Genomic DNA, 27,826 nt, shown 5'->3' with positions numbered 1-27,826 from the left:
AAATTTATTTAATATTTTGGAGAGGTTTTATTCTATGCTTTTTGTGATGCTAAAAGACCATGGCAAGACCTGATGTGCCTGGTGCAATACAATAGCTGGTTAGCAGGTGCTGACACAGCCTCCCCCTTTCCTGTATGCCTTTGATTAAAATATTCCTGGTTGAAATCAGTAGCAGAGAAATACCAATATAAAAAGTACTGCATGACTTGAGTTTTCTTTAGGAAATCATGACAAATCTTGAACCAGTAAATCCTTCCCCTTTTGGAAGGAAAGAACTAAACTTGGGCACAGTTCACTAGTTCACTGTATTTTTATCAGCTCCAGCTGATTTTTTTTTTCCCTAGGAAATCATGACAAATCTTGAACCAGTAAATCCTTCCCCTTTTGGAAGGAAAGACAGTTCACTAGTTCACTGTATTTTAATCAGCTCCAGCTGATTTTTTTTTTCCAGAAAAACTTTTCTCTATTTGTAAGAAAAGGATGTTCTGTAATCTGAAGTATCTTTGTCATTTCCATGTTTCTTTACATTGCCCTACATTTACTGCTGTTGCAAAGTTAACTGTTGAGAATCTAGACACTTCTAAGCATAAATTTTCTTCTTCTTCTTCATTCTGTCCTTTTCCTACTGGTCATTAATGTCTTTTCATTGTGCTAAACCCTTCATTTCAATCCTTTATATTTGTTTACAGTTGAAAAATTGCCAAGCTACAATCCCAGATCTAATCTTCTCTCAAACTTTTGTTTAAGGGTGCAGATCTTAGTCTATATAGACAAACTTCATTGGACCTCAGCTGGAATCCAAAAATCCAAACACTTTGGAAATATTTAGATCTGAATCTGACCTTTACAGCTCAGCCCTCACTCCACAAGATCTCATTCAGATATTTGCCAATGATAATCAAAGCTTCCTGCTGCAACCCCTTTTTTTTTTTTTTTCTTTCAGTTTTGCTCCTTTCCATGTCAATTCATTCTTTCCCTTTCTTGTCCTTGAAAAGGAGTGAATTTTCCTGAAGTTGTAAGCAATGGAAACATTACTTTACCATTTCCAGCAAGAAATTCCTGGATCAACTTCATACATTCTGAACTTCAAAAGAGAATTCCATGCTTTGGAATAGTAAGAAACCCCTACCCTACGAAAGAGGATGGAAGTTTGTCCATGATTCAGCATTCCTTAAAGACCTTATTTGGTTCTCCAGAAATTTATCAACTTTTAAGCTAAATATAACAGGATGTCTTGAGACCTGTTTGGTAGAAAAAAACAGTACAGAAGTTGTCTGGGGACTTGGAATATTTTCTGGGATGAAGTTTCTGTGATCCTGAATATCATGCTGTAAAGCTTATTAAAAAGAAAATACACTTGTTAGAGGAGACATTTTATAGTAAAATTATAGGAAAATGAAACCACTATGGAAATATTCTGGCATGACTTTAAAATTGTGATTAAATTTACAGGAAATTCTGTATCATGCCTTGGAGAAAAACAATGGGAGTACCTTCAGGCATTGTCTGTCTAGAGCAGATTAGTGGATTTCAGCACATAAAATAATCCCTTCTAGAAACCACTCTACTCAAAGTCTACTCTACTCTACTTGTGTTTTGCAAGCAGGGCTCCAGAACCTTTTTGCAGGTTCATAGCAGTAATAGTTCATAGTAGTGTTGTTGGACCTTTAAATAGTAATAACTGAACAGCCCCTGTGTAAAGTCATAAAAAAGTAGCAGGGAGTAAATATTTACTGGCTTGTCAAAGATTTAATCTTTTCCTAAACCTCTTAATGGTGGAGAGTATTTATAATACAGCAAGTATTGCTGTGTTGGCTATGACTGTGAAAACAGATTTAGGAAATGTACAGAATGTTTACTTGAAATGTAACCTCCTCTAAAGGCAAATGCCTCTTTAGTTACAAAATATGACAGGAAAAGAACAATGTCAAGGCTAGAAGGAGAAAATACTCACAGAACTGTCGATGCCAAGTGTAAGGAGCATGATGAAGAACACCACAGCCCAAAATGTAGATCCTGAAAGAGTTGAAATTGCCTCTGGGTACAGGATGAAAACTAAACCAGCTCCTGGAATAGAAAAGGGGAAAAAGAGGTGTCATTTTGTTATGTTTCTTATCTTCACAAAAGTGCTCATTTTAATAAGATAAATCATGACTAAGTTGACTTTCATTTCAGTCCTTGTCACGCTCTGAGTATCGTTAAAATAAGATGTGTATTATACCAAAATATATCTAAAATGCTTTATTTATTTACTCATGACAGTTTGGTATGGAAAAAAACCCCCTTATCCCATTGTTTTCCACTTTGAATAATATTTTATTGGATTTGCAATCTTACTAGTCATTTTTCAGCTATGTAGTGGAGAAGGAATGATGTGGATGTGTTGCCTCTGTTTGGCAAGAGGACTCGTGGATGTGGTGAGAGGTGCAGGAGCTGAGGCTGTGGGTGACCTGGTCCCAGTGAAAGGATTGTAGAGCTGAGCTTAGCAGAACCATCAAAACCAGTCACCTGGGGCACTGAACAGCACTACTTTTGTGAGAGACTGTCCAGTGGTTGACATGTGTTTGTTGAATGGAAAAAAACTGTGGGGGCAAGATTCTGGGGAACCTCAATTCAGTAGAGGTGAGGTGAATCAATACCATTTAGAGTTCACATTTCAACAAGGGGTTTAAACACAAAGTTCTAGCTCCAAGTAAGTTAATTCAGTTCACTTCCATGAGATTTTCACACGCTTGTTGGAAAAAACAAATATAAACACATTTGCAGAGAAATGGTGGGGGAGAAGGGTTAAAATGAATATAGAATTAATTTCTTACCTTCGGTAGCTACATCCTCAATTTTAACTTTGTGCTCATGAGCCATGTAGCCCAATATGGAGAAAATTGCAAATCCTGAGATGAAGCTTGTGACACAGTTAATGGTGCTAGTCAACAAAGCATCCCTAAACATGAAGAGAAGAACAGCCCAATGAGAAAAAACTTTAAGAACTAGATGGGTATTTTCTTTAACATTTTCCCCCCATCCTTCAGTTCACAATTCATTTATAATATATGTACTTTATGAATTTATATTTCATTGGAAAAATGATGTCTGTTTTTATTCCAAAATTTAATGTTAACAAAACATCTAAATGTTGGGATTTCTCAGAAGGTGCAGAATGATTCTAGTTGAATTTCCATGGTGGTGATTCAGCAAAACACTTAAAAACTTACTTGATTTAAAGTGGATTCCTAAACTGGAGTGCAGTGTAAAATATCAGAAATATAATCCCAAAGCACAGAAACACTTCTGGAAGCTGGAATCTTTCTGCTTTTTGTTCTTGCACCAATAAGATTTCATCCTGTGTTCACTGTTGCACTTAATGGTACTTTTGAAAGGCAAACACCAGCACAGTTTACACAGCTGTCTAAAGTCCAAACCTAATCCCATTCTGCTTTGGAGAGCAGCAGATATCTTGGCAGGTTCCTGTTGCTAAAATTTCACTCAGGAAGACAGTATTTCAAGATTTGGGTTGGTTACTATGTCTACACAAAACTCACCATCATTAATATATGACTGAAGATAAAAGGATAGCTTAACACTTCTTTCAGCTGCAGTCAGAGTAAAATAAAATAGTTTTGCAGCAGAAATGGAAGAATAATCTCTTACCTGTAGCAGTTGTTGTCAAACTTATTGTAACTGGCAAATGCAATTAAAACACCAAACCCAGCTCCTAAGGAGTAAAATATCTGAGTAGCTGCATCAATCCATACCTGCACAACGACACCAACAGTGCCAGGGTCAGTTCAGCCACAAGGACAGAGCAGGGGAAAAGCAAGGCAAGGGCTTTTGGAAAATAGCTGGCATTCATGCCAAGGGGAGTGTGTCACATCAGCATGGCCCTGGTCTGGAATGGCCCCACCTGAGGTGGTGAGGGGGAGCAGAAGCAGGGGAGAAGCCCTCAGAGCACACACACACTGCTGCCCTCGTGGGCTGTGCGGTGGCACGGGGACTTCTGAGACTTCACCCAGCACTGAAGTGATCGCAGGGCTTTTCTCCCGAGTGACAGAAATACACTTCCAACAGCTCTTGTTCCAAGTTAGTTTGGAATGTACAACCAGAAATCTAAAAATAGTTAATGGGTCAAGAGTTATAGGACATTTTCTTTCCCATACTAGAGCTTCCTTTGTGTGACTGTTACTGCACTCTACATGATATTTTCTTGGTTCAAGAGCTGAAGCATGACTGATGTGCTGTGAACAAAACCATGCAGATTTATCTCTCAGCTTTCTCACTTAGTTGGAGAAAGAGTTATTTTTGTGATAGTCATCAAATTTCAGTTTAGATGCAGCTTGATAATTTTAAGGATTGTCCACCAGGGAAAACATTTTAAAAGTATAATATTTTCTAAAGTGTCCCTCCTACCAATATCCATTTATCCAGTCAGGAACAATGCCACAGTCTTGGTTCTCTGAACCAGAAACCTGAAAATAGCCTTGGTTAACCCTCTTCTGTTGTTACACAGAGATTTTGAAATGAAAATCTTCAACAGAAGTAGTGAGGTAAGTGGTGTGAATAATACTCAACATTTCTCAAAATGAGATCTGCAACGTTTGATTAAATCTGCCAAGAACTCTGAAAGAACTATGAAAAGCACCGGATTTCATCGTTCATCCATCTCTACAAAATCAGATCTAATATATCTATTCAGCAGCAACTTTCTAACAGATCTAAGCAGCTTATGAGCTCCCTCTGCATTGGGAGTTTAGTGCTACACTTTTATATTTGGCCTGGTGGAAAGGAAGGGAGCGCCTTATCCCATGCTGACATGATGTATGAAATGCTGGGGATCTCTTTTTTTTCTCAGCATAGACGGTAGATGGTAGAGACTTTCAGCTGCTGCCTGCTGGACAATGTGAACATCTTATGGTACTCTGGGCTTGTAGAAAAACTTGATTTTATGAATGTGGAGAGTTGATTATTTGAAAGATAACATGAAAAGGAGTCTATGGAGTGTTTATTGCTAGCCAGTGGATGGGAGGATATGATTTTCTGAAATTGTAGTTCATGCAGGGTTTTATGGATTTCTTTTAATGAATAACAAAACAATCCTGTAACCTTAATTCCTTACTCATTCTTTTTATATACCAGTTACATATTTATATTCTATTTTCACACAAAGGTTGAGATCATATAGGGTTGTTCTCTCCGAAAAGCATTTATGTGAATAGGAGTGCAGAAGGAGGGATGCAGTCTTCCTGTTTTTTGAAAAATTCAGAGGACTTTTGCTGTTAACGAAATTTCTGAAAATTTTTAGCCTCAATTTTATTGAACTCTAACCAGACCTGCACACTTCCACCATAGGACACTTGTTTTCAGTGGTTCTGTGCCTCTTTTATATCTTGCCAGTGCAGTTGTACTCACCCTTTCTCACTATTCAAGCACCCTAAGCACGTGCTTAAGTCCTGTTGACTCAATAAGAGATTAGCACCTGCTGCCTCCCAGAGGATTTAAGCACATGCTGAAGTGAAGTATCTGTTGAGTAAGAGTCTTGGCTCATAGCAGCTGATTAGGAAACAAATTGAGAAGATCAAGGTGAAGGGAAAGAAGAGCAGAAACCAGAAATTCCTTTACAATTAAGATTAAGTGCAAAACATTCTCTTTGCTCTAACCAAGCAGGATGTAAGAGGGCAAGGCTCGTTCTGCAGTTCATGCTCAGGTTTCTCATTTTCACAGCTTCTGATCGGCGTGCAATCTAATATATTTTATGATAGAATATTGTTTTTATTTGTATTAAAAATCAACAAATCTGAACAATTTACAGTAGGTAGTCATCAGTCTTTCCATCCTTCTTCAGTGTTTATGCTGCTATAACTTTTGTGCAGTGCAGTTTGTGGTTCCACAAAACGGGGCACACCTTGACAGTGGTCAGGGTGCTCTAAGGGCTCTTAGAAGAGCCTTGGCAGAGCCCTCTGTGGGGCACCACTGGTTGTGACGTAGGATGTTTGTCAGATTCTTCATTTGGAGGAAATAAAAAAAATCATATATCAATTGGTTATTGCATTGACATTGAAATGAAGTGGGATTCTATTCTTTGCAGCCTGAGGACAAAGATTAAACACACAAGCCTATTGCAGCAGCAAGGATCAGTCTCCAAGAGGGAAGGGCTGACATGACAAAGCAGTCAGTGGCACTTCTCAGCATAAGTGATCTTTAGTCTTTTATTATTCTAGTGTAACTTTTTGTTGTTTGAAAAATGTAGTCCTAGAAAAAAATAACTTTAGGGTCATCTAAATAGCAGCTGCAGAAATATTAAGCCAAGAAAGAGCAACACACAGAATGTCCTTCCAGAAGAAGAAGGCAGAGGTGATTATGGAGGCCTGGTACAGCTAGTACAGATCCATGGACATCTAGCTGAAATTGTGGTGTTTATTTCCAAACAGCACTTAAAATACATAATAAAAATATGAGCACCTGCTTTGTTCATCTTGACATGTTTGTTTTTATGTGTATGCATAAATGTGAATTACTGGGGTGGCTACTGCCTTGTGACAAAGGTGGGTGAAAATGCTGTATTTGAAGTTTGATTGGGTTATTCCAAAATAGACATGGGGTCTGGGTCTGTTTTTGAAGAAATGCCTGCTTTCAAATTTAGCATTAAAAAGCCAGGAATGTATTTTTTGGCTAAGAATATTAAAAATATGTCTGTATTATAACACTTGAGGTATTTTTTAATAATTCTGGAGAAGTCAAGACAGGTTTCATAGGAAAGGTATTGTGCAACTATGGACAGACTGTAGACATTTCTGAAAGCTGCAATTTTTCAAGATGATGCATTTCCTTCTAGTAAAATGATGTCTCTTAGATTTATAACCATTTGAATGGCCTTGTGACCCATCCATAGAGATACTACTGTCTTATAAATGTTTTGTACTATTTTTGGTTTAGTAGAGGGGAGTAAATATCTCTGTAGTCTTTGTTCTTTGTAGGTCTAAAATGCTGCCAATTTCATGTATTAGTGACTGTATGTGTAGATTTTGCTTTACAATATATGAAATAAGTCTTAGTTCCAAGTTACTCCACAAATTGGGTTGGTTTGCCTATGTTCAATGATAGAGTGAAATGTACATCACTTTCAATAGTAAGATAAGAACATCACGCTTTTGAAAATCTTATTTGTATGAAGGACCATGGTTTGATTAGGTGAGTTAGTCCTGACTTTGTATGTTTAGCAAGGTTTGCATAGGTCAGTAGTTTTGTTTTCTAGGTTAATATTTAAGATAGATATTCAGAAAGCAAGATTTTTGTCTTGAGGAAATTCTTAGCCTTTTAAGAACAAAATTTTTGCATGACTCCAATTTCCTGTATAAAGGATATTACAGTTTACTGGGTGCACAGTCAAAGCATGGACTTTTTTAGTGGTTTGCCACACCTGTAAGTGCCTTCACAGAGGTATTTTGTGATCTGAATTGTTTGGGTTCAGAGTGAGATAGTCCTGTTTTGGAGAGTATTGGAAAGTTAAACTGTCAGAGAAAGGGAACCAGGCTTAGGCAGAAGCATGGCTATTTAATTTCAGGTTAGTTGTAACATTTTCAGTTTCAATAACAAGGGCAATAGGTTTAATAATTAGGGAATGAGAACAGAAGAATACACTTACTGTGGCTTCTTTTAATCTTCTGAAATCTATATGCAGATATGCATTTATTCCATTATATGCACCAGGCAGGGTTATTCCATGTATCAATAAGACAAATAATACAACATAAGGCAAAGTGGCTGTTATCCAAACAACCTGCAGACAACAGAGATCCCAAAGGTTAATCAGCTGTTATAGAAGACTTAAGAATATGTAATAAGTACAGCTGGCATTTTCTTGGTTTAGTCCATTCAGTTCAATGGAGAAGCTCTTTTTAGGACATGAGGGAAAATGCTGTTACCTGTCATGAACCTTTTCATATGTAAGTTTACAGATACCAGTGGGAGACAGTTTTGACAAACACAAGACAGTGTCAGTGTGTGTTAGACTGCTGATTACTCCTCATCTCTCTGTTGTTTGCTAAAAAGTGCAGTCATTGCCTGATGTTAAGTGATACCTTCATGAAAATGTACAAAAAGCTCTCAGATGTATCCAACTCTAGAATTTCTGCTGAGATATTTTGTGAGGGATGTCAAAGAGTGATTTCAAATAAATTGTCAGTTATTTCTTTTGACATGGCATTTTATATAATAAAACCAAACCCTCTTATACCATTGAAATATTAGTACATTTGGCTAAGAAGAAGATGCACAGTTAAGAAAATTTTGTTTAGTTAAAAATATTTTCTGGATGAAACCACCAATGTTGAATTGAAAATGATACATTTACAAAATTTTCTGTTGGAATATCACACAAGAAATGTGATAGCTTGGTCCCTGAGGATGCCTCAAAATTTGTGATTTATTTTCTTGCTTTCTAAAATTAGGAGACTTCTTAAAGTAGAAAAAGAATGTAGTCAAGACAGAAGGACAATATTAGCTCTACCTTTCCTGAAGTCTTCACGCCTTTCCACAGACTAAAGAAAAGAATGATTACCACCACCAAGAGGCAGAGGGAGAGCTGCCAGCGAGGCAAGCCAAGGTCGTGGATTCCACGGCTCTCGTGCAGGTGCAGAACTCCTCGCCTACACACCAGATATACAGAAACAAAGTCAAGTCACTGGGGGGAAAAGGCTTTTGCACCTTTCATGCTGTGGGCAGCAGGAATGGGAATGGCAGCAGGAATGGGAATGGCAGCAGTAGAAGCCCCAGTGGCATCACTGGCAGTCAGTGGAGCTGCTTTGTGAAGTCTCTGTTCTCTGTCAATTCCTTCAAACTATGTCCAAAGCATGTCTTAAGTAAAAGTCTCTGAAAGCAATCCTTGCTTCATAAATAGAGAGATGTTTGTCCAATTCTGCTAACAAGATTCTCAGAATTCAATTGAGAATTCAGTTCTCAGAATTCAAATGAGTCAAAAAGAAAGGAAAAACCATTGGTAGTAAGACAACTAGAATTAGTGTTTTGCTTGCAGATTGTTGTTATTGAGAAAAGAATGAAAGTAGATGTGAAATACATGCAAAAATGAGAAACTAATATTATGGGGGAAAAGGCTGAGAGCAAACATTAACAGATGGAGCTGACAGTAGAATGGGGATCTATTTTATTAGGCTGGACAAAATACAAGAGAAACAAATAAATTGTTTAAGCTTTCTGATATTCTAGTCCAAGCTCTAGAAATATTTAATTAAAACAGCACCAAGAATCAAACTACATGCACTAGGGATTAGGGCTTTGTGCAGAGGATCTCGGTTTATCCTAACACTGCATCCCACGTAAGGGAGTGTAAGTTACATTTGCAATGACTTTGAGATTGTACATCCAGGTTCCCAGAGTCTGTCCACCTATCTGCAGCAGGGGCAGGAATGTGAAGGGCTCTCAACTTGAAGCTGCATGCAGACATTCTGGTTCCTCTCAAAGGAAATTTCTTCTCATTCTCTCCTTCCCTGTGCTCTCTTCTGGGAAGATTCTCCTAGTCACCTAAGAACTCTGGCACCAATTCCTGCCTTACTTCCACACTGCATTCAGCTAAAGGGAAATCATTCACCTCCACTGAAATGTGCAAAGACCGATTTGTTTGTTGGTACCACTGACTCTGTTTAGTCTTTGTGCAGCACTTGGGTCCCCTTAAATTTGGCATCAGACCCTGAACAGCCAACAGGCAGCTCAGCTGCTTGGTGCTCACACATAAACCCTACTGAAAACAAATTATTGAGAAGATGGGGGCAGCTGCTCAGTAGGACTCAGTAAATGAAGGACCCAGCCATAGTTTTAATAACAGGAAATGTTGGAACCAACAAATTCTTCTCTGTGTCTTGGCTTTCCCATCTGCAAAATAAGGATTATTATAAATGTGTGCTTTGTCTGAGCTCTGAGAAATTCAGAACATATTTATTATGGAAGTGGTGAATATTTGCACACAAACAGGGAACCAAACCAGGAAATAAAGAAATGCCTTGGGTTGTGATCTGAAAATTACTCTATCATATGCACTCCAACACCTTTAAGCTATAGCCAGAAAACAGGATTTAAGAGTTTTGGGTGTAGAATTCTCTGGAATGTTTTTGTCAGACTGGTACTTTCTAGGGAGCTTGATGTATTATTCATCCCTGGACAGATTTATGTGATTGTCTTTTAGAAATCGAGAAAATTTTGCATAAATAGATCAAATTTAAGATCTTGGAGTAAACCTCTTTTTTCAATCCAAAATCCATCATTATTTTAATTTTCACTCCAAATATGTTTACCCAGCTCTATAAGCTCATTCTTTCTCTTTTGACTGGAGGCAAAAGTTACTTGCTTAAATTTGATGTGCTCAATAGAAGGGTGTCATTTATCTAAATTTTAGATGTGTTGCATCAGATTGATTCAGAATTCAAAAATGTCATCACTTGTCAGTAAATTAGTACGTTAACTAACAAAAGTATTTGTTAGTTAACATATTAAGTACTTCTAGGAATATCTAAGTACTTCTAAAATTTAGTAGATTTATTTGTGAGATCAAACACAAACAGCTTGCATAAACTAAGAATCAGCAAAACGGATCAGGTGTCCCAAGCTATATTCCCTGTTCTGGTAGTTAGACTATGATTTTATGATTTAAAACTTAATGCAAATTGTAGACTGAAGATGCTGAAAGAACTGTCAGTGTATAATATGTGCAATCTATAGAAATTAAATTGCATACTCAATTTAGAAGGCAATTTGAAGCATGATAATTGTGGTCAATTAGAAAGCTCTTCTACATGCATCTTCTGTGTTATATATTTGGGCAGGCACAGTTCAGTCATCATTGCTGCCAGTTTCCTCCAGAGCATGAAATGTGGTTTTCCTTTACCTGTGGAAGGTTAGGCTATCTGCATGATGTGGATAGAACCCTTTTTGCAGAGTTTGCCAGGCTCCAAGTATTTTTATTTCACAAATAGCACTATTTATATTCAGCTTCCATTCAACTGTGGTTCTCATGGCAGTTTGTGTCCGCACAGCAGCGTGAGGCAGAGCTTGTGGTACAAAACCTGTAGGGTTTTGTGGTACAAAACTCCGTGCGGGCTGGACACCAGGGTGTCTGCAGCGCTGGGCTGGGGGTGCAGTGCAGAGACAGCAGGGTGGCTGCACATGAAGGGCCACAGGGCCAGCTCTGCCATCCCCAGGGCTGCTCTCTGAGCTGCTTGGGTGTCTCTGGATGCTTTGTAAAGAGCTCTGAGCAGGCACAGCTGCCATGCTGAAGGAAATCCTGGCTCTGGGACGGAGAGCAGCTGAGCCAGCTGAGGGGCAGTGCTTGTGCCCTGTGTGCCTCACCCCACCCTGGAGTGCTGGGCACAATCCAGGGGGATGCCAGGGGGATGCAGCAGCATCTGCGTTTTTCTCTAGATATTTCAGCTCCCTCTTGTGTTGGAGAATGGCTCTGTGTAATGGACTACAAGTTAGATTTTGGGAATTGAATGATTTACCAGTGGCACCCTGGCTGGCTTATCAGAAGTTATTAGTTGTACTTAATCACAGAATAGACCAAGATGGAAGGAACCCTCAAGGATTGTTGAGTACAACTGTTACATCTGCATAGGACATCTCTAAGAAATGTCCACATCTCCCATGCCTGAGAGCATTATCCAAACACTTCTTGAACGCTGTCAGGTTTGGGGTTGTGACCAGTTCCTTGGGGAGCCTGTTCCAGTGGCCAGTCACCCTCTGGGTGAAGAACCTTTTCCTGATATCTGACATAAACCTCCCCTGACACAACTGCAGGCCACTCCCTTGGGTCCTGTCACTGTCACCACAAAGAGAGATCAGTGCCTGTCTCTCCTCTTCCCCTCTCAAGGAAGCTGTAACTGCAGTGAGGTCTCCCCTCAGACTCCTCTGCTCCAGGCTGGACAGACCAAGTGACCTCAGCTGTTCCTCACACAGCTTCCCCTCAAGGCCCTTCACCATCTCCATAACCTTCCTTTAGACACTCTATAACATTTTAATATCTTTTTTATATTGTGGTGCTCAAAACTGCCCCCAGCACTCAAGGTGAGGCCACCCTAGAGCAGAGCAGAGCAGGACAGTCCCCTTCTGTGCCCAGCTGGCCTCCTGATGGCCTGGTGCCCCTCAGGACAGGGATGTCCCTCTGGCTGCCAGGGCCCTGCTGACTCCTGTCCAACTTGCCATGGACCAGGACCCTTTTCTTGGCGCTGCTTTCCAGGATCTCATTCCCTGTCTGTCTGTACATCTGGGGTTGCACCATTGCAGGTGAAATATTTTTCTGAATCACGACAATAGAGAGAATGTTTATCTCAATGCACTGAAAACTTTATTCTCTTACTAACTCAGCAATTCTGACCTCCTTTGCTACTGTGCCACACTTCAGCACATTCACAACTCTCCAAAATTTACTGTTTCAGAATAGCTGAACGGAAAGACCAGATGTGATTAGCAGAATATAGGGCTATCCACTCTCATTAGTTCTTGTTGCTTGATTAAGTTTTTATAAGCATTTATAGGCAGAATTTATAAGCATTTATAGACAGAATTGCTTGTGCTGACTTTTGGAGTGGTGTTTTCTCTTTTGGGAGAAGTTGCTTTCCAATTGTTTAATGGGGACAGGTTCCTGCATCTTTGGGCTCCACGGCATTGATCACTCCATTTGCTGCCATACTGAAACTTTGGAGCCTTTGCCTGGGATGGCATTTCCAGCGAAGACTTGTACTCTAAAGCACAAACCTATGGGTCTAGAAAAGTAACCTTTGTTATATAGGGTGAGGGTTTTTTCTCAGGGTGCTCATGGTTCACACTCTTCTCATAAATTTCATAAACACGGTGTTCATAAATATGACAAATGTAGACTGCTGTGAGTGAATTTTGTTTTATGTCTTGTTCTTAGGTAGGTTTTTACAATTGCTCACAGCTGGGCAGACTTGTGAATTCTGTGAATTTCCTTTACTGAATCTGGCATGAAAATTTCCCTGTAAAATTTCTCATGCACAAAGAATGGATTTACAGTCCTGAGAAAAAGTACTGGTAGAGGGAAATAACTGAAGCCCAATGTTTGTTGACATTTTAACTGTTTTTTCTAAAAAAATTGCCAAGATTTTTTTCTACAACACATTGTGATTTTTTTGCAGGCACAGTACCTTGTGAGAAGAATAGTGCTTTTGTTCCTCCAAAGTGTTATTTTTAATTGTCAGCATAAATGAAAGCAGGATGGTAACAGACTTTTTGCAGACACAAGAATGGAGAGAACAAATATAAAGTATGCTTGTGTTCAGATAAAGTATTAAAATAGGAGCAATATGGACTAGATAGGGGAACTTTATTTGTGATGTACTTCTTCCAAAAAAAGAGAAAGGATTCTCTTTTTAACGTGTGGAAAGGATAGAAGATTCTTTTCATTTTCTGTGTTTAATTCCAAAACATTGAAGAGAAAAGGAATTAAAGTAATGTGTGTCCCTAAGGAAATGTGGAGTTGACATTTTATTCCTAACTGGAATATTACTGGCTATTAGCAGAAAGGCACTAGTTGATATTGGATTTTAACTTGGTTTGCCAAGTTTACAGTGTTCAAATACTTTATAGTTGATTTTAAGCATCTCTAATGAAGTATTGTAGAAGTCCTGCTCCTTCCTGTTGTAAGAAGCTGTCCCCATGACATCAGTGGTGGTGCCTTGGCCTGAATTAAGCCTCTACAATTGAAACCAGACTTAGTAAAATGAAACTTTAGAAGGCCTTAGTGTAGAAGCACTTCAACCTTAAGTTCTGCCCAGCTCTTGAGGCTTGAAAACAAAAGCCAAATATATTCTTCAAGGTTCTCCTGTCATTGCCTTGGCATGGAATTTGCAACTTGGAATGATTTCTCCCAAGTCTGAGACTTAGAGGTTTCTCTCTGCTTTTCCTCCTGGCCAGATACTGGACAGCTGATAGATTTGGCCTAGATTGCAAGATTTCCCTTTTCTCACTCAATATAAGTAGTGACAACCAGCATATTTCTGCAGAATTTGAGGTACCTTTCTTGTATATTTGATGAACTGTCACATCACAGCACTCCCACTTCCTCCTACAGTTTATTCCTGTGCTGGTGGAGATAGATGCAGTCAGCTCTGGCAGCCACAGGGCTTTAGGAAATAAGCAACTCTAAATTCTTGGTCAGGCCAGCTTATTGTGAAGGAATTATATCCCAAAAAGAAGTGTCTGTGTCTTTTCAGAATAATCATACCAGCTCTCTGCTTGAGTCCTGTCTTGTCAGTACCTCTTTCCAGTCACTCTCCAACTGCAAGATAAATGTTTGGTGTTTCTGGTCTCCCTGCTTCCCCCTCAGCCTGCCCACCAAGGCCAAGACGTGTTTGAGTGTTCTGATGTAACTATACAACCTAGAGAACCAAGTCTAAGCTGTATCACTTTCCATTTCCTTTTGTGACTCTGGCACAAAATATGGAACCTTATAATCAAAAGATTCAACTCTCCTTCTTGTAAGAACACCATGAGCATGAATTGGGTTATTTGATATAGGAAAGAAGCTGTTCTCTGATTTCATTTATAGGTTGGATCTGAGTACACTGAGACTTTGTACAAGTTTGGGCTGACACCTGAGCTGTACAGCTGGACCTGATGAGCTCATCCAAATACTGGATAAGTGAATATAATGCCCCTTGTGATTCCCTGTTTTTACAGCTGGGAACACAGATGTTATAGAGTGGTTTAGTTAAGTGGTTACCCTTCTCATTTTTGCAATGTAATCTAGTCATTAATAAGTACAGGGCCTAGTGACCTAATTACAGCTGCAAAATTCAGGGATTAAAGCATAATGAAATGTCAAATTCCCTTTCTGTTCTTACCTTCCGAGCACTGCACCTTGAATCTTACTCATGATGAGGAAAGGACCATAGTATTTCAAGTTCAGTGTACAGACAATCATTAATTGGGCTGTTCCCAAGATCAGTGGAACTAAATCAAAACATCATGAATTGATTCTACCACAGTTCACCCACTACAAAGTCAAAATCATTTCAAGCAGGATGTGATAACAGAAGGTGCTCAGAACCATTTTAAATAATAAAAAGGCAAAGCAAGAAGGTAGGGATTGCATTTTACTTTACTAAGACTTAAGCCTTTTATTGTAAGGGCAGTAGATTTCACAGCTGTCACTATTTGCCATTTCAGTAAGCTCCTTTGAACTCAAGCCCCCATCTTGTTTTCAAAGCACTGAGTTTCGTTTACCCAAACCCCTGCCAGCAGTTTGTGTATCACTACTGATCTTTCACTGTGCTGTCTTCAGAGAAGAAACAGCGGCCACAAATGTTAAAGAGCTATAAACAGAGACCCCAAGATCCCTACTGGCTATTTATGGAAACAGTGTTTTCCCTTTGTTTCTACAAGGTTGGACTAACTGCTTGGCAGGTGTGTGCCCTAATATCTTTCTACTCCAAACACAGAAATATTAATTGATTCATTATTCAGATTAATTCAACAGCTGGTTCAATAGCTTGATGCTTATCCCTTTTCTCCTAATCAAATCCCATTTTCCTCTATAAGTCCATAATGAAAATATTTATACAGAGATTGGTTTAATAGTTAAGTTGTTAATTTATATACCTTTTGGGGTTTGATTACAGCTGTTTGATTTAATCCTGCCTTTGTCTGTCTCAGCCTAGGTTGCAGAATACTCTTTTGCTTAGGCATTGGTAAAAGCCTGTCTTTCTGTAACCTGGCTCTTTCCTCCTGCTCAGTGTTTTATCTCACTTCATTGAACCATTGAAGCAGTGGAACAAACAGAGGTCTGCTCTTGCTCTGAAATTTTGTGAGTAGAGAAACACTCCAAATCTGTGAACAAATGGTTATTTTAAAGCCTTAAACTCATCTCAGTTTGGCATGCAGTCACCTCTGTCAAAATATTGCTGTGTTTCCTTGCCCTAGCAAAGCTGGTGCAAGCAAAAGTGGCACGTAGAGAACATTTGTGTCTTGTCCAATTCCATTTTGCCCAGTAGCAAGCACTGCGTTAGTACAGGAGAAACCAAAGACCACAGGCAAAAGTCAGTCACCTAGGCATACAGACCAACATTACAGCTGTAAATTAACCTTATTCTTCTGACCCTTGTTCTAGAGGCTGGATACAAACTATTTTACCTTCAAGAGGAAACTCCCTTAGACATGGAATTTTGAATAAATAGTGAAGTCGGGTCAACACTTACTCATAGAATTCAGCTGCAGGAGTGAGCTTGTACTTGGAGTATTTAGTACCATTGCCAAGCACTGATGCATTGAAGAGTTTTGGATCTGTACAGTTTGGGCTGTTCCAGCTGTTGTGGCAGTTTGTCCAGGGGAGCTCAAATGTGAATGATGAAAATAGGTAATACAGAGACCAAGCTATGATAACGTTGTAGTAGAAACCCACGTAAAGAGCTATGAGTATCACTGCATAGCCTACACCTAAAGACAAAGGAAAACTAGATTATACATTGCATTTGACATGCAACAGTATACACAAACACTGGAGTTAAACTCAATGATACATGATTGCAAATTCATTTTAGGTCTTCACACCAATAAAAAGGAATTTTTAACATTTGCATACACATATACGGACACAATGTACCTGACCTCTAAATAAAAAATTACAGAAATGGTTCTGGAAAATGACTGGCTTTTATCAAATCCAGTTGTTTGTCAGAAAAAGAAATTAAGCAGTGCAATGTCAAAATTTGTCCTTGTACAACTCCATTGCTGATTTGCTTCCAATGTAGAAGATTGCAAGCCCATGTTAGGAGTGAAACTCACTTCATCTTCGTGACGTCAGGGGCCTTGGCAACTTCTCTTGGAAAAGTAAAGCTCGACACTTGAATGAAGTTTCCCTATGCCTCATGTTCCCACCCTGGACTAGTTTGGAACAGGCACTGATCCCTCTCTTATTTCTTTCCCATTACTGCTCTCTAGATTGGCTTCCATCAGCATGTAAGTGGCTCCAAATCATGCATGAAACAGTCTGTGCTGCTCCACTGAGGTCTCCAGGTGGTTTTGGGCATGCCAGTAAAACTTGGTGACTGTCAGGCTGGGGCTAAACTGTGTCCCCTTTTACTATCTCTCCAAGATAACAGAATTCAGAGTGTAAGCGTTCTCTTTTGACTTTGAACATTTGTTTTGTATTTTTGCATATCATGAAATGTGGCTGGAGGGTCTCTTTATCAAGAGCACTCCAGGAAGTGCATATTCTCCTGATGAAAATGGACATTTTCCAACAGCTCAGGAGGAAGATTTGATAGAAATGTTGGACCCCAATGAAAATTGTTTGGCAGAATTGTTCAGGAATCTTGCTTTGCCTTGACTTCAATCATTCTTACTGTTTGTGCAGCTTTGTTCTCTGAATCCTCCCTCAAAGTTGCGTGTACTGCGTATGAAAGGTAGGGAGTACAGTTATTTTATGAATGTCATCACTGCCACAGTGGGTACCATCACAGCAACTAGGTGCAAGCCTTTACTTCTAGCTTTCTTCAGTTTAATTTTTTGCCTTGGTGGCCTAACAGTTGGAGATTATTAAGGTTTCTTGTTTCTTTTTAAAGGAAGGAAGTAGCAAACGCTGCGAGTATTAATCCAGGTTTAAAATTTGCATAAGGAACAGATGCTGACTCTGAAGGAGTTGGCAGTTCAAAGACTGCTGCATGTACAAAAGTTACTCTTTGCTCTGCAGGAGGCTTTTAATTCTGTAAACCAGTTTGCTCATCCCTAACAATGGGGAAATAATTGTGAAAGTAAAGATGGAACAATATTTTCAAATCCTTGGTGCTTAAATGAATCTAGTACTCGAACACTCAAACTCTAGTGATACACCATGATCAATAGAATGGAGAGGAGCGAGCCATCCCCCAAAATAATAATTCTTAAGTATTAAGGTGAATGCTAAAACCACTAACTATGGATAATATATTAAATATTAAAATTAGATGGCTGCAGTTTAAAAAAGTGTTCCTGAAATTCCTCCAGTCCAGGAGGACAAGAGATGTTTAATATCAAGACTAAAAAATACTGCATCAAATGTGTTTTAAATAGCTCTTCCCTGCGATCTTAAGAATGTTCAGGAATGAATTTGCTCTTATGTTTCTAGCTTTTCTTAAAAGTAATGCTGCCACCACCCACAGTCTAAAATAGACTCTGGAAAAAAATGCAGAGATGAAAACAGACTGTATTACAAAGGTTACAGGGTATATTTGTAATTGCATGTGTTATGATAGCATCTCATTAGAAGTAGAGTGCTCAGAGTTCACAGCAATAATATTCATAGCTAAAATTAGAACTATAGTGCTGTTCATTTAGAGAAGCTGTTATGAATTTGTGTAGACTGTGTATTTTTCCTTTGAGTGAGAGATTTGAGTTGTCCCAGAAACACTGCAAAGAGTGCTAGCAGTAAAATGTGTTTGCATGTTATCAGAGGTTATAGTCAAAACTTTAAAAGTGCTGAGTTTATACTGAGCTGCAAATGTCTCAATGCTTATTACTTTTTGAGAATCAAATAACTTTTGCTATTCTATATTCTTGTAATAAGGAACTTAAAAATCAACAGTAATGTATGTTTAGTCCACCTTTAAAATGTCAGCTTAAAAACACAGCTGGAATGTCAATAAGAATATACATGAAATAAGTTCTATTTTCCTTTCTCATAATCTTTTTCAATCCAGAAGTCAACACAGAATACCTCTGAGCACAGTGGTATTTGGCTCAAATGCTTCGAGATCCTGAAGCTCTAATTTTTGCATTTAGGTTTTCAAAATCCTCATTGTCATCCAAAGGTATATAAATAATACCAACAGGAATTTTTATTGAGCGAGGGTATTCAGGTTCCTGGGTGCTAGGATGAATTTTATCTCCCATGACAGAATTATAGAAAGGCTAGGTAAATCTATATGAATTAATTCTAAAATATCGAGGTACATTATGTTATTAGCTCGCTTACATATTTTTTGATACATCACTGATTTTACTGTGAGTTTTGGGTTTGACTGGTATGAAAAAACCCCTCCACTTTTCTTATTGTGTGGCACTAGACTGCTTGAAGAGGAAAGCTGTATTTTGAGAAAGAAGACTAACATTTACTCAGTGTAACCTATATCCAAGCAGCGGATCCATCGAGTTTGGATTGCTATTGTTAAGCTCCTCAGCTTTTGTCAGTCCCAGGGTGAACATGATCTGAATTTTAAGGTTCTAAGGTCAGCTGAGCTTGTGTGGTTTAATTTCAGATATGACTGTGTTGAAAAGGCTTTTGCATAAGATTGTAGATACAGTCTGGTATACATACAAAGGAACTTGTATTTTTTGCTGGCAAGCAGCACTTAAAAATTCTTGAGGTTCCTGAACTTGTTTCATGTACAGAACACATATGACTTCTTTCACACATTGATCATTTCCTGATCAAAGCCAAACACCCTGAAGCACCTAACCTATTTTTCCTTGCAGAATGATGCTGTGCACAAATAACACTCTACAGCCTTTTATTCAGTGATGCTGGAGAGTTAATCCTAGTGGTAAACACTCAATAGTAATAATGTTCAGATTTTAATATGTGTTTTTCATTGTTAAATCTGAAAGACACTTTACAATCATTGCTCCCACTTCACAGGCAGGAAAACTGAGGTACAGAGATACCACAGAAAACTCCTGTGCTGTTATAAGTCTAGTGGCCAAACCCACAGTCTTCACAACTCCATTTTACTGTTATAGCCACTGGGGTATGTTGGCTTCTGCAGAGAAAGCTCCATGCCCTGAGTGGAGTAGTGGTTACCTTAGTCAGTGGGGAAGACAGGGCTGAACTAACCTGGATGGGATTTGGTATTTCCAATGTTTGGACCACCTAGAGATTCCCAGTTCCCCCAAATCCCCAGTACAAAGGGGAAAGGGAGAGCAGGGCTGAGCTGCTCCTGCTCATTGCCCTCTCTTACACTCAGCCAGCAATCACCCTGAAGATGATTTCTGTGGCTTTTCCTGTTTTGTGCTTCACCTTTGATAACATAAAGACTTCTGACTTCAAGGGTTGGGGAAAGGTCACCAACCACCACCTCGTCTGTGAAAGATGAGAGATGTTTACGTTGCTTGTGATCACCCTCAGGTGCTGCTCAGGGGAGCAGAGGAACACTCACCTTTGAAAACTGGACAGATTTTCCAAACAGTGGCAGCCCCTTCTCTGTTATACTGTCCCAGTGCTAATTCCATATAGAACAGGGGCATTCCAGCAATGATTAAGAAGAGGATGTAGGGAATAAGAAAAGCACCTGAAAAGACAGGAAAGAGACATTGTAGTCTTTGTATTGGTTGCATTTTTCTTTCTCTGTTGCTTACTTTTACCAGCTAAAGACAAAACCCCTGCTTATGGGAAATACAAAGGAAATATCAGGAAGGAAGAACCCATGTATTCTTATCCATTTTTCTGCATTTTTTAAATGTCTCAGAGACAGAATCCCTGAAAGAAGCTATAGGCTGTCACTTCTATTTCCCCTTAATGTTTCCCCTCTGCTTTTTGGTTTTAAAGACAAAAAAAATGTGCCCCTGAAAATTAAACCCTAACTGAAGAAGAAAAAAAAGCTGAACACACTTGCATAGCTGAAAGGGAAAGGGACTATGATTTTTTTTTTAGGTTTTATTTTTAGTATAGTATTTTCAGAAGGGAGCACACATCCAGCAACAGAAAAGAAAAATGTGCAATCCTGTAAGTGCAGCTTAAACCACTGTGTGAAATGTCTGCAGGAACCTCTTGCTTGAAAATTAATTACTACTGGCTAATTATATAGAATTTGGACTTCCATGACATATTTTGGATTTTGCCATAATAAATTTCCTTATTCTTATGAAATGAGTTAGACAACACACCCCTTTCCAACCTGGTGATGCTCGTGGCCATTACTGTGGAGGATGTGGAGGTTCCTGCTAGCCCCAGTACAGCATCTGGATACTGCAGCAGGACAGTGCTGGGGCTGCTGGCACCTTCCTGGAGCACTTCACAAGGCTGAGCATTCTCCTGTGAGTTTGTACTGCCACTGAGAAACTGTCACCATTGGAAAAATTCTGCTGTGTGAGCTGCTGTAGCATAAAAAGTATTGCCAGCTGAAATACAAATGCATCACCTAATGTAGAAACTACCTGAAAATTCCTTAGCTATTTCATATGATCCAGCTCACAGAGAGATTATCCCAGTGCATGGATACATGTGATACTGTAAAGCAATTATAGCTGGTGTCATGTTTAATAACTGTGGGCTCTGACAGATCTCTGCCTTGTGGTACAAGAAAAGGGTAGCTTTTATTACATTGCACAGCTTGGTCAAGAAGAGTTCAATTAATATTAAACTTGCCTGTATGAAAAACAATATTGGATTGCTTTAATAACTAGAGAGCTGACAGAGTAATTACATACACTGAATAACTGACTAATGTCCTGAGGAGTTACCTATGAAAAGGAAACTAGATTGTGAATATCATGGTGCAATTTTTCAGCAAAAGTAAAAAACAGCAGTAGCTTGACTATTTCTCCTAATAGCAAATATAACAAACTTTTGTAAACCTTTAAAATCTGTTGTATTGGTTTAGTAATTACAAAATTCCTTTGTAAAAGAAAGTAAATTTGCATTGTTCCTAAATTTATACACTTACAGGAGGTAAAAATCGGGAAGCATGACTGTAGCTTTTCAAAACATGCCAGTAAGCAGAATAAATTACAAGTTTAAAAAGTATGTTTGAAACTACTGTTATGCTTTTAAAGTCTGAACAGTTGCTTCTTTACCTTTTGAGCTTGCTTTTCACTAATATTACTGGTGTAAGCTGCCTTGCATGACTGCTCAGAAAGGGAATTTTGACTATATACTGGAGAATGGAAAAACAAACTGCTTTCTTAGTCATACCACCAATCTCCTTCTAAAAGTAACGTGCTGTAGCATAATGGTAAGGACAATGTATTCAGCATTCAGTCACAAGTTTAGTCATTTGAAAGTTGAAACCTTGCAATGAAACAGACAAGGTATAAACAGAAAGAAAAAATAGCTTAAACCTTTGAGAATGCATATTAAAATTGAAACATATTCCTTATATCACTTTGGTTGCAAGAATCTTCTTCATGATGGAGTGTAATGTAAATGCAACTTGCATTTGCATAAGCTACTACAGTATCAGTGATACATGGTTTTAGTAATATTTTAGTGTTGTTTATAATCTGTTTTCTATGATTGGTATGTTGAACTGTTGTATGTTTTAATACTGTGCAAAAAAAAAAAAAAAATTGTATTCAACAGATGCTTAATACCCTGCAGTTCTGAGCTCTGTTCAATGTTGAAACATACTCAGCAAAATCAGTCTGGGATACTACATATTTCTTTCACTATATCTAGTATCTGGAAAAATTATTTTAGGTGGTTTTACTGTCAGATTTCCTGCAAGTGAGCTTTTGAAGTGCCATACTTGTCTTGCTTTGATCATATTACAGTGTGTGGAGCTGACTCACAAACCTGGCTTGTATTTGGGAGGTATGGAGTTTGCAGGGAGTGATGTTTGATTGATGTCATGAGACTGTGGAAAACATGATGCCTATTCAGGGAAATTTGTCTTTGAGAAGATTAATCCTGGAGATGTGTAGTGGACATATGTATTAAATGCTAGTTTAAAATACAGTTTTTAAGAGCATGACTAATCCCAAGATGAACTGTGAGGTGTACTGTACTTAGGCACACTTGCTTAAGTGTCATCTGTTTGGCTGCGAGTCATTCCAGGCTTTAGTTATAGGAGGTTTCTTTCTTTTTTTTCCTTCCCCCGCCCTGCCCCCGCAAGGGATTAATAAGGTGTGGTGTAATTTTCATCAAAGAGCAGTTACACAGTATGGCAGGGTTTCATAGCTGGGTTACTTTTCAGGTGCTAAGTGATTGAAGTATTTTGAAATTGAGATAAATACCAAAGTAAGGGTGCTTAGTCATATTAGTTTGACTTAATGTTTTGGAGTCTTCTGGAAACTTCTTGTTTAGCAGCTTCTGGTTAGGTAAAAAAATAACAAAAAGTCAGGTACTTTTGTAAGTATCTTTATATTTGCTTTTATTTTCCTCGCCAATATCCAGAATCAATTTTCATGGTGTTCACTCAACCCTTTCTGGGATCAAGGCCTCTTCGAAGAAAAATAAATGATGGTCAAAATATCATTCAAATTTCCACATGAAGCAGATATAGAATAGAATGGTCTGCAAATGCCTGTGAACAGCCTGTGAGTGAGAGCTGACCAGGGTGACTCTGGGCCTGCACAGGGGGTTGTCTTAGGGCTGTTTAGGAGCAGTGTCCTATGGACAAGAGGTGCTGTTTGGAAGAATTTTGCAGTCCTGTTTGTGTGAACATCGTGTGGGCCACAGGCAAGGCAGTCCTGGTGGTCCTCTTGCTTTAGATCCACTGAACTGAAGCACCAGCCCAGCCTCCTCTGCTCTGCCTGGAAGTCAGCGCGCGTTAGGAAGGGTGGCACCGAGTGTCACTCCTGCCCGTGCCACCGGCCACGGAAACTGCAGTGCTTCAATTCCACAAATCCAGTGTCTCATTTGGATAGGCCAGACAGCTGAGCTCTTAGGAAGCAGAGCTTGGCCAACACTTCAGAGAAGCCTGCCAAGACCTCCCTACCTCGGCGAGCTGAGGGAGCGCAATCTGTGCGATGGCTGCCTTGGCAGCAACACGCCGATCGCACTCCAGGGCATTCCACTCCCCCTCAGTGTGAGCACACAGCTGCATCCCACAAGGCAGCACTAGTTTCAGCAATCCCTAATGGTTCCTAATTTCCCTCTGCAGTTAAAAAGCTGAAGTCATTGACATCTGTAATACAGCTCTGGTGCAAGAGCCATGCTTTACTCTCTAGTGAGTCACATGCAGCTCGGAAGGCACAGGCTGGCCTCGGACTGTTGTGAACTGCTACATCTCTCTCCTGAGAGATGTCACAGGATCCATACATGTCTCTTTAAGGCACCAGTGCAAATAGGGGGTTAAGACAACCTATGTCTAATGCAAAACTAGGTTAGGTCAAACCCTCAGCTTTTACAAGAACCATCTATGTGAAACTTCAAGTGGAAACTTACACAGATTTTTTTTTTTTTAAAAACTATTACATTTAATTAATGAAGGACAAAAGACAGACTTTGCATTCCTGTATTCAGTGCGAAAATAACTCCTTAATTTTGGTATACCAGAATCCACATGGAGTGTTTCCTCTCTTCATAAGCATTCCCAGCATCCTAAGGGGTGGGAAGCAAAAGCTCTTAATACTCTTCTCAGTCCTACCAGGAGGTTTCATCTCACTTTTAAATCCCAGAAAAGAAGAAGCTTTAATTTACTAATGGCTGGGAAAAGATAATTTAAGCAGCTGTGGTTATCCTAAAAGGATTTTTGATGCACATAAGAAATAGGCCAGGACAGGGGTAGTTGAAACAATTTTGAACTCTTTGTGCTTGTTAGCCTTCTGCATTTGTTACCATGGTTATTTCTAGTCAAAATGTTATACTGGCAGGGGTGTCTGCTAAAACAACAAACTCTGAGCAAATATGGAAGTATATTTTCCAATAGGATTGTTTCCAGTATTTGTGCAGGAAAAGTCTAAAAGTAGAGATCTCCCAAATGCTGAACTGAAATACAAGCTAATATCTCTATTAACATTGATCAACACTGGGGTTTTTTTCATTCAGAATAAATAGTACTCCAAACAATATCAACAAACAGTTGATAGAATGTAGCACATTTGCTTGGACAAGAAAAATGAGTGGAAACTGATCTATGGAGACTCTTGTGAATGAAGAACAAAGTCACTGACGCAGAGTTCTTGAAGTCTAGATTGTACAAGATCACCATGGGTAGAAATGGTAATTGGAAAAGCAGGTGTTTCTAGCACATGGATGTTATCTGGCTCTTCAGCAGACAGACCACCAAGCTTGCACAGCCTCCAAGGGCACCGCTGAAGGAGGGGAGCTGGAGCCTGCTGCTGACAGCTGGGAAGAAGGGATGGAACACTGAGACCTTACTGACCTGAGATTAAAAGCAATGAGGGTCTGTGTGGACCCTCCAAAGAGATGTCAGAGCTGCAAAGGAGCATGAGGGAACCTCAGGTCAAAGACAAGATGATGATGATAACAGCAGCTGTATGATGATGTTGACAGCAGCTAGCAAGAGATTCTATTTGTAAAAAATAACATTTTTCTGCAAAACAGATCGCATGACATACTATAAAAACTTCAGCAGCACTTCACACGTGTAAAATTCTCCAAGTATACAATAAAATCTTCCAAGTATGCAACCTTTTTAAATGGAAAGTTTTTCTAAATCATAAAACCAGTGGATCTATTCCATGGTCAGTGGCATGTTTCTCTTGAAGCCTTTACATTTAGCTACTCCCTCTAACACATTTTTTGCTAGATTTGAGCTTATTTATATTACTACTCTCAATTTGGGCTCTGAGCCTTCAGTTTTTTCCAAATTGCAATTTTAACAGCATTCCTTTCACTCAAAAGAAAGTGAAAACAAATAGTTTCCAGAAATGGTTCAGTGCTGTTGGCTGAGGCCATTTGAAGCTTGCATTTTTTGTCTTGAGCTGTTAACCTGCTACTGCCTTAAAATCACTTGAAGTAACTTGAAGTGCAGTGTATTTAGAAGGTGGTCACTGGTCAGTAACTGAAAGGGTTACCTAGGCCCTCCCCACGTAAATCCAATCATCCCTTTGCCTTTTGTTACAAGAGTCATGAGCTAAAGAAACCCATTAGTAGCTATTTTGAACAAATTAATGAGAGCTAAATATATCCAGCCACTCAGAGCAGCATGATTCATTCATAAATAACAGCCAAGTCATTGGCCAAGGTCCTATTTACATAAATTAATGAAATGTTCACATTTACAACAATGTGTAGTTTAAAGATAATTGCAGGCACATGCAAGAACAGGACTGTGTCCTGTGTTTTTTGGTAGGAAATTAAGGAATCAATGAAGAGACATGGTGGGTATGAGAGAATATAAATCAGATTGATCCAAGGTGGACAATGTGGCAATGGGAGCTCTAGAAATTTGCAGGGGCTTCCTGCTGCTGACCTTCACAACACTCACTGTGGCTGGCTTAGGAAAAGAGCAATTCCCATCATTTGCCATGAGTGTGACCACTGAAAGTCCAAAGATCTGTAGTTTGGTAAGTAAACACTTGGAGTTTGTAACAACATGAAAGCCTAGCTACTCACATTCCTGCCCAAATCCACCATCTTGATTTTTGCCTTTTTCTCTTTTAACTACCTGGCTGGCTTAAACAGGAAATGAGAGAGTAAAAGAGCTGGACTGTGGAGTCAGCTTGTAGATTGTTCTGCTATTTATGCCACCCCTATTGCTAATGCTCAACAGAACAGGGGTTGTAGGAGCGGGAGTATCCTTTCCTGGACAGATAACACTGTTGGGAACAAACCTGCAAACTTTATAGTGAACAAACTCTTCAAAAGGTCCTAGTCAGGGGAGATGTGTAGTACTGGACTACTGGGTAAGCATGCAGATGCCCCTCTGGAGAACAAAGCAGACATGACTGGAAGCTAAAGAGATATTAAATTAAAAGTGAAAAATACTATTCTAGCATTTAGTTGATAGGAATGTTCTATTCATGCTTTTTTTCTCCAACCTTGCAGCTATTAGGGGTCACACAAGGATATATTCACCTGCAATTGCATATCAACAAAACCACCCAGGTGAGGTGTAGGCTGTACTTCAGATGTACAAAGAGCAAGGTGCCTGTCAAAATGTACCTTGATTTATTGGTGGCAGAACATCCATGGCTAAAAATACTTTTGAATTAAGTTATCAGAAGGTATTTTCTGTGGGCTTGTGGATCAAGATAAGCAGGTTTTCCTAGATTCCAGCACTAGATCCATAACAGCATAACCTCATGTGGTAAGTTTTGCTTGAACTGTTAAGTACTGAAAATATATTTTCTGTGATACGTGGAACATCATCATGTACACAAAAGGAAATACTACTTCACCAGCTTAGCTGTCTCTTAAATGTAGGGAGAGTTGGTGCCAGGGAGATTTTGGTAACTACAGTTTTACTTTGGTTCAGATATAGACTGTTAGTCATAGTTTTCTCATCTTTTCAGAGAACCTGTATGTTCATTTGTGTTGGATTTTCTTTTCCTCAGTCAGCTGTAAACTAAAACGAATATTTTCAAAATTCATGGATCAATCTGAATTTGATGCCAGAAAGGCTTGTGAGATACTTTGATGTAATTTGCTGTCTAGCATAGACCAGAGTTGCAGACAGAAAAACCTACAAAGCTGATTGGAAGATACTAGACAGATCCTTTGCTATTTGGTGGTTTTGTTTTGGAGGGGTTTTTTTGGTATTGTTTTGTTTTGGGGCTTTTCGTTTGTGTTTCGGTTTCAAATCAAGTGTTGGACTTTTTATAATGGATAGAGACTGAGTGAACTAAACTAAATAATTCAGTGCAATAGTGATATCTGCTATTCTATCTGAAATTGCCACCCTACAGATACTTTTTGGTGTAGTGTGTTCATGCATTGGCAGGTTGCAGAGCTGTGCAGACATTTTGGTACCTACATTAAGTTATGATACCTGCTTTCTGAGCTGTGCTTTTAACAGCTCAGCAACAGGAATGCCAAGTTTATATCCCTGAAATGTTTTTCCACCTTAATAAATAAGAGCCTGGGATGAGTCCTCTGAAGCTGAGCCCCTCATTTAGGCATTGGTTGCTCCTGGCTTTCTACTCTCTCTAACATTCTCAGGATTGCCCCTGTGTGAAATGTTCTTTGTGCTGTGCATGTAGCAGGGCAATT

General features: G+C 39.1%; 1 protein-coding gene across 1 annotated transcript in view; it reads right to left on the bottom strand.

The window, feature by feature from the left end:
- The window catches only part of SLC6A2 (solute carrier family 6 member 2), a 60,692-nt gene that overhangs the window by 19,038 nt on the left and 13,828 nt on the right, over nt 1–27,826 (bottom strand). The window contains 7 exon segments of the mRNA XM_041400686.1: nt 1,955–2,067; nt 2,817–2,941; nt 3,649–3,752; nt 7,637–7,771; nt 8,501–8,639; nt 16,215–16,452; nt 20,148–20,279. Of these exon segments, the coding sequence (XP_041256620.1) occupies nt 1,955–2,067; nt 2,817–2,941; nt 3,649–3,752; nt 7,637–7,771; nt 8,501–8,639; nt 16,215–16,452; nt 20,148–20,279 (986 nt within the window).

Source organism: Onychostruthus taczanowskii, unplaced genomic scaffold (assembly GCF_017590055.1).
Source record: "Onychostruthus taczanowskii isolate IOZ18803 unplaced genomic scaffold, ASM1759005v1 scaffold18, whole genome shotgun sequence".
NCBI lineage: Eukaryota > Metazoa > Chordata > Aves > Passeriformes > Passeridae > Onychostruthus > Onychostruthus taczanowskii.
This window is presented reverse-complemented; position numbering and strand designations above follow the sequence as displayed.